Source organism: Papaver somniferum, chromosome 6 (genome assembly GCF_003573695.1).
Source record: "Papaver somniferum cultivar HN1 chromosome 6, ASM357369v1, whole genome shotgun sequence".
Classification (NCBI taxonomy): domain Eukaryota; kingdom Viridiplantae; phylum Streptophyta; class Magnoliopsida; order Ranunculales; family Papaveraceae; genus Papaver; species Papaver somniferum.
In genome coordinates, this window is record NC_039363.1 from 166,819,111 (window position 1) to 166,827,226 (window position 8,116).

At 37.2% G+C, this 8,116-nt stretch overlaps 1 protein-coding gene across 1 annotated transcript; it reads left to right on the forward strand.

Annotated features, from left to right (window-relative positions):
* Nucleotides 1-2,246: 2,246 nt before the first annotated feature.
* On the forward strand, nt 2,247-3,284 carry LOC113291764 (F-box protein At2g07140-like). The gene has a single exon (XM_026541259.1). The coding sequence runs from the start codon at nt 2,247-2,249 to the stop codon at nt 3,282-3,284; it is 1,038 nt and encodes a 345-aa protein (XP_026397044.1).
* The last annotated feature ends 4,832 nt before the right edge of the window (nt 3,285-8,116 follow it).

An 8,116-nucleotide genomic window follows, 5' to 3' on the forward strand; every position in this document is an offset into this window, starting at 1 on the left:
ACCAGGTACCCGAACAACAAGGATGAAGCAATGGGGTATCCAAGCGCGAAAAAGGAACAAGGGAGGATACAGAAAAGAGAAGAAGAAGAAAAAGAAGATGATCAAAGTTTCTCCGTTGGGTGATTATGAACTAATAGTTTTTGAGATATTGAGTAGACTCCCTGCTAAATCACTTATGCAAAGATCCACACTTCATTGGTTTACACTTTACTCGGTCACAAACGCTCAGTTGTTGTGGTACTGTTGGTGCTACCTCCCTTCTCGTCAGGGTGCCATCTCTATGGTATTGGGATAAAGGTAATGAACGATGTTTCTTATCTGCGGAATTGTTATTACCATCTGATGATGTGAGAGGAGCAGCAGCTGTTCAGGGGGAAATACCTTTTACATGGCCTAATGATGTATATATGTTCAGGGATAACTATTCTGTTTGTGTATATAATCCCAGCACAAGAGAATCAACACTCTGGGAAGGTGATCTTGGAAATTACAAGGAGAAATAGTAATTTCGACTGGGATACATTTGGATATGATATTGCTACCAAGGACTACAAAGTTGTATCTTTATGGAGTTGGTGTGGAGGACCTGAAGAGAAAGATTATGTTTGTGAGATCTTTAGTATGAGAAACAAGTCATGGAGACGCATTGATGCAGTACCACCAGTTGCTCCCATACTTCGACATGATCTTACCAATTCTGTATATGCAAATGGTTCCATATACTGGTTGCGTGCTGATGGTGAACCGTTGATTGTCGAGTTAAATTTTGTTACCGAAAAGTTTCGAGTAATCTCAGTTTCTAATTCCGTCATCATTGGTTCCTGTGATCGTTACAAGACTGATCTAATGGAAATGGGTGGCCACTTAGCTCTGTTAGCTAGCTAAAGTGAACGTAAATCCTACCAAGGCAAGGAATAAACATGGAGATGATGTCATACCCACTTCCTTGAAGATGTGTATACTGTATGAGGATCAAGAAAATACAAAGAATAGTACTATTGATTATCCCTGGATCGTGGAGTCTTTCGCGCTGCCACCTATATTAGATTGGAGACCAGAAAGGGTGGATGTTATACCTATTCCTGGAACAGACTGGTTTTTTGTAAAATTAAATGACGATTTCTCCTTCTACTATTACAACTTGAAGAATAAGAGTTATAGTAGGAAGTTTGTGTTAGACGGAACTGAGCGTTTCTGCAATGATGAGAATGGTGGACATGGTTCCATCGGATTCTATCCTTTCACGGAAAATCTCTTGCCACTAAATTAAAGGGAAAATGAGATTCTCAATCAGATTGATTATTCACGGAGTGAGCTTCAGGATTGGTTCTGGCTCAGTTATCTTTAGGTCTTTTGTGAATAAAGCTAGCTAGTTTGCAGATCTATTCATGTGTGGTTTAGACTTACGTTGAATGAACTCTATTTTTGTTGATTTCATTATTTTACAACTTGATGATGTGCTGATATCGCCATAAGGAATATGGAGTTCAAACAAGTTATACATTGAAGGATGATTCCATTCAGTTACCACGCTTTTACTATTTTTTTACAGGTTGTTTTGTGTTACTTTAATAATAAAATCTGACTCATAGAAATAAACAGCACTATCGTTTTATCGTTTTTGCAGGCCAAGTGAAGAGAAACAAGCTTGGTCAAGTTTCCGAGCCAGCTCCCGAAAAACATATGAAGATGCCCTCTAATAAACAATCACTAAGCTCACACATACTTGAAACCTTATGTTTGTATACTTTGTCCTTGACCAGTACTTCTAATTTGATATTTGGCTCTTGGGCAGTCTTCTGTTTGGAGCATGGCCAAAAGTAAATCCCAACAACATAACATTTGAGTAGAGTCTGAAAGATAATGGAGTCTATGAAGTTACCGATCAATCAAGAAAAAAAAAAGTAGTTTACAAAGTTCTCTACTCAAGCCTCAACAATATCCAGAGCTGATCCATTTTTAAAACGATTATTAAAGTATCCCAAGTATGCACCCCAGCTGGTCGTGTAAATATGTGAACCGAGCTAGCTAGTTGGATGAGATTAACGTGAGCACTTAAAGTGGTGGACATATGACAATCCAGTTGGAGCTGTAAGCATAATCTAAGTAAAATCGCCAAGATTATTATGAAGTTACAGTCTCTCCGGCCAATTGGTGCTGCCATAGCACATGAAAGAACCGGCCCAAGGATTTGTTACCTCAAAGAGAACACATAGTCAACGGGTTGGACTAATGGATTGGCGATGATGTCGCATATCGGTATATCCAGTAAGTTGCCGTTTCACTTTTTATATGTTCAGTTTTTGTACATAACCCTAGCTAGGAACGCAGAAGTTGAAACTAAGATGAAGCAATGCGATATCAAAGTGCAGAAAAGGCACAGCTGCCAGAAGAAAGCAAAGAAGGCGAAGATGATCAAAGTTGCTTCGCTAGGTGATCATGAGTTAGTAGTTTGTCAGATACTGAGCAGACTCCCGGCTAAATCACTTATGAGGTTCAAGTGTGTATGCGAAAGTTGGCAATCTTTGATTCAAAGAGATGGACACTTCATTGATTTACACTTTAGTAGGTCACGAACACGCAGTTGTAATGGAACTGTTGGTGCGACCTCCCTTCTCGTCAGGGTGCCATCTCTATGGTATCGTAATGGACGATGTTTGTTATCGGCGAAATTATTAATACCATCTGAAAGCGGCAATGGAGGAGGAGCAGCTGTTCAAATGAAAATACCTCTTAATATTACTACTCGAATAAGCATGCTCAATATTGTCAATGGTTTGATTTGTCTTATGGACCAGAAATCACGTTGCGTTAGTGTATTTAACCCTAGCACCAGAGAATCAACACCCTGGATTAAGTCGATAGTTATGCAGAAACAAGAAGAAAAAGGTGGGCTTTCAAAGAATGATAAACTTTTGTTTGCTGGTTCTTGGGATGCTGTCGGATACGATCATGCTACCAAGGACTACAAAGCCGTATCCTTTTGGACTTACAAGATAGATCACGTTTGTGAGATCTTTAGTTTGAGACACAAGTCGTGGCGAATCATCGATGCAGTCCCACCGGTTTGTCCCACCCTTATACATTTTACACATTTTGTTCATGTGACTGGTTCCATATACTGGTTGCGTGCTGGTAAACCAATTATTGTCGTTGTCGAATTAAATTTGGTCACTGAAAAATTTAGAGTAATCTCAGTTCCTAATGAAATCATCATTTATTCCTGTATCGGTGGTTGTTACAAGACTGAAGTAATGGAAGTAGGAAATACCATATGGTCCTAGGAATAATATATTAGGATGAGTCTAGTCCAGTTGACCCAATCAACTGTCTGTTTGGTCTTTTTTGGTAAAATATATTACAATTTGGTCCTACAAATTATGGTTTAGTCCTAAGATGACGTCATGGATGATGTAATTTTGGTCTGGTAGGGACAAAAATATCCATTTTTGGAGACCCGTATATATGCAAAATGGAAAATAATTTTATTTTCAGATTCACTTTCTCTCTCTTAGTTTCAGATCTACTTTCTCTCTCATTTGATTTTTTTTTTCGTGTTGCTGTTTTGTTTGAAGATTGAGATGAAGATTTTATACAGAGAAAACTTCGAGAACTGCTACTGTTTGGTTTTACGTCTAGAAAACTTCGTCGCATTCTTCTTCTTCTCTCTAGAAAAAAATCAAGAAACGAAAGAAAAAACGGAGTTTGATTTCTTGATTTTGGTTGATTTATATTTATGTTTATTATACAATAAAAAATGGTTGATTCTTATTATTCACTTCTCTTTTCTGCTGCTGTTGTTAAGCTGTTGATTTTGAAGATTGGGTTACTAATTTTTTTCGCTTGTTGTTTGCTGTAAAATAAGGTGAAGATGATAATATTTTGGTGTTGCTGCTTTTTTTGTTGCGGCTGTTGTTTGATGATAAAGATCTGCGGTTGAAGACGTTACAAATCTGCAGTTGAAGATTACGGGATCTGTTTGTTTAAAGACGATGAAGACTTCGAGATTTGTTGTTGTTGAAGACGGTGATTATTTTCTGATGAAAAATATCTGTTGTTGTTTGTTTTGTTTGCTGCTACTGTTGAAGACGGCATGCTGTTGAAGATGATGAAGAATTTCTTTCTGCTGCAGTTTTGAAGATGATGATGCTGCAGTTCATTCTATAAATGAACTCTGTTTTTTTTAGGTGAGTTCATTTCCGGAATGAACTCTGTTTTTTTAGGTTTTTATATGGAGTTCATTTCCGGAATGAACTCTGTTTTTTTAGGTTTTTATATGGAGCTCATTTTTTTTAGGTTTTTATATGGATTTCATTTTTGAAATGAACTCTGTTTTTTTACGTTTTTATATGGAGTTCATTTCTTGAATGAACTATGTTTTTTTAGGTTTTTATATGGAGTTCATTTCTGGAATGAATTATGTTTTTTTAGGTTTTTATATGGATTTCATTTCTGGAATGAACTTTGTTTTTTTAGGTTTTTATATGGAGTTCATTTCTGGAATGAACTATTGTTTATATAGGTGAATTCTGAAAAAATAAGTAGAAATTAATAGGAAGTCATTTTGACGAATGAACTGTTACAAAAAAAAAGTAGAAATTAATACGGAAGGGTACTTTTGTCCATTTAATATTTTTAAATAATTATGGACCAAACAGTAAAGACGTTTTTCCAAAAGACTAAACTGACATGGAACCACATAAAAAGGGACCAAACGATATTTTTCCCATTTACAATAGACAGAGGAAACATGAGGATGATGTAACACCCACACCCGCCAAGATGTATATATTGTTGGATGATCCATACCAAGGAAAGAATAGCCCGACTGATTATGACTGGATGATAAGGAAGTTCGAAGGGTCACCGTATTTCGATTTGAGGCTATTACAAAGACATTTTATTATACCCATTCCGGGAACGCACCTACTGATTGTAAGATCACATGATAATTTCTCCTTCCACTATTACAATTGGATGGAGAAGACATACAGTAGGAAGTTTAACATAAACGGATCCGAGTCTTTCTTTGATAAGAAACCCAATAATGGGGAACTTGATTATGTCGGGTTCTATACATTCACGGAAAATCTTTTGTCTTTAAATTAAAGAGCACGGTTGGTGTTCCTTTATCTTTTAGGTGTCATGTTAACACCATAGATATGTGAAGCAGGAAGTCGAAACTAAACGGAACCAAGTCTTTCTTCAATTAAAAAAATCTAATATTAATGATGCTGATGATTAACCTAGCTAGTTTGTAGATATGCTATTATTCATGTGTGGTTTGGACTTGGACTAAATGATTTTTTTTTTAATACTATGTAACCTATATTGCTTCAGGGTTCACTATTTTTGGTTTACTGTCTTTGTTTTTCTTATTGATAATTAAGCTTATTTTAGAACCTGTTTATGTCTTGATCGGTAATGGTTATGTTACTTTTGTACCATGGCCGAAAGTAAATCCCAACAGTGTAACATTCAATTAGACTCTAAAGCAGATAATAAAGTAGTCTACGAGGTTCTCCATACATAAGAATATCCAGAGTCTATGTAGTTGGTTTTGTAACCATGCATGTTCTAGGTAAGTGTGCAACTCACATGAACGGATCTAGTTAGATGGGACTGGTTAGGTAAGTGTGCAACTCACATTTGGCATAGTTGCGCATGATTTTAGGGTACATGGATTGGCAATGGGAGTCATGTATGCTTCTTTTTTCAATATCTAGTAATTAAGTTGCCGATTGCACTTTCTATACATGCCCATAATTAAACTTTCATTAGAGAAGTACCAAGATGCGGTATCCAGCAGCGAAAAAGGCAAAACAAGAGAGCAGATCGAAAGAAAAGAGAAGAAGAAGATGATGTCGTTCAAAGTTTCTCCACTAGCTGATTGTGATTTTATAGTCAGTGAGATATTAAGCAGACTCCCTGCCAAATCACTTATGCGGTTCAAGTGTGTAAGCAAAAGCTGGCGATCCACACTTCATCGATTTACACTTCAATCGTTCACAAACACGGAGTTGTAGTGGCACTGTTGGTGCTACCTCCCTTCTCATCAAGGTGCCATCTCTGTGGAAGCGGAATAAACGTGATCAACTGTGTCTGTTACTGGCAGAATTGCGAATACCATCTGAAAGCGGCGATGTAAGAGGAGGAGCAGCTGTTTAGAGGAAAGTACCTCCTAATGTGGGAGATAATACTATTTCCCGAGTAAGGATGCTCAATATTGTCAATGGTTTGATTTGTCTTATGGACCCCGATTCACATTCTGCTCGTGTATACAACCCTAGCACCAGAGAGTCGACACCTTGGATCAAGTCAGTAATTATGCGAAAACTTGAAGAAAAAGGTAGGTTTTTGAAACATGATGAAACCACCAAGGACTACAAAGTGGTATCCTTATGGAGTCGTGGTGGAGGAAAAAACAAGGCACATCGCCTTTGTGAGATTTTTAGTTTGAGAAACAAGTCGTGGAAAATCATTGATGCGGTCTCGCCAGTTAGTCCTATCGTTCTATATCATCTTACTCATCCTGTCTACGCCAATTGTTCCGTATACTGGTTGCGGGCAGATGGTAAACCAACGGTCGTCGAACTAAACATGAGTACCGAAAATTTTAGAGTAATCTCAGTTCCTAACTCTATCGTCTTTGGTTTTTATGGCCGTTACAAGACTGCTGCAATGGAATCCCTCTTAACCAAAGAGGATGTACGTCCTAACAAGAGAAAGAGGGAACGCGAAGATGGTTCCATGGAGATATGTATATTGTATGATGATCAAGACAAGACAGAGAATAGTACTACCTGGACGCCTGCGTCATTCGCAGTGTCACCTGATTTTGATTCAAGCCAATTGCAGAGATATACTATTGTACCCATTCCAGGAGCGGACCTATTCATTGTAATATCATATGACAATTTCTCCTTCTACTATTACGATTCGAAGAAGAAAAGCTACAGAGGGGAGTTTAAATTAAAAGGAACCAAGCCTTTCTTTCAGAGGAAATCCAATAATGGAGAACATGATGACGTCGGGTTCTATACATTCACGGAAAACCTTATGCCTTTAAATTAAAGAGAACGGTTGGTGTTGCCTTTAAATTTTATGGCAATGCCATCATAAAATTTTACTATCATTCTGCTATGATTAACTATATTTACATTTTCATGGTTTTTCCTTTCTATACAAGTCAGACAAGTGTTTTATAAATCTCAACAACTTTTGATGCTCAAGTGTCCAGAACATCTTCCTCAGGATTCTCATGACGACATATACATCCCAATAAAAAACAAACTTTGGCTTGATTTTGCATACCACTTGACATGCCTCGTTTGATATGCCTGATCAGCAATGAGCTTCGTGTAGAACTGAGGATGAAACAGTAGATCATGTGCTTCTTCATTGTACCTTTTTGTATAAGGTGTGGTCGTACTTTCTTGGAAAGTTGATTTAGCAATGAGGTAGACAACGGAAGGCTACATTAAGTGATGGAAGATGAAAATCCCTAATGCTACTCGTTATTTCATATGGAACCCTTCCTTGCATGATCTGGTGGGTGTTATGGATGTAAAGTCTCTTATCTTTCAATGGGGACTTCCCTCTCATGTTTTTAAAGCTTGTATTTTGATGACTTGGTTCACAATCGGAAGGCGAAGATTTATATGTAACTTTGCCACCAGCTAGCTTCTTAATATGGCACTTCCAGACTCTCTTTGATGGCTGAGTGTCTGTACGTACTTTTTTGTGCCTGCACCTGGTAATCAATATTAACGTTTCTCAAAAGAAAAGAAAAGAAAAAACCTAGCCCACACATACCTGAAAGGCTGAAACTTTATGTTTGTGTTTCTGAATGTTCAATATGATTTTTACTTTGTCGTGAACCAGTATTTGTAGTTTGATACTAGCTCTCGCTCAATTTCAGTCTACCCTGATGTTGAGATTAATTATTCAGTGGTAATGGTTATCTATAATTGGGTCAATAGTTTATGAACTTCTGAAGCCTCGATGGTTTATTATCGGTAATTTTAATAAAGTGCCACACTTTCATTTTTACATTTAAGAAATTACCACCATTTTTTTCAAACTTAATAAAATGCCACGTTTTTGATTTTTTCCA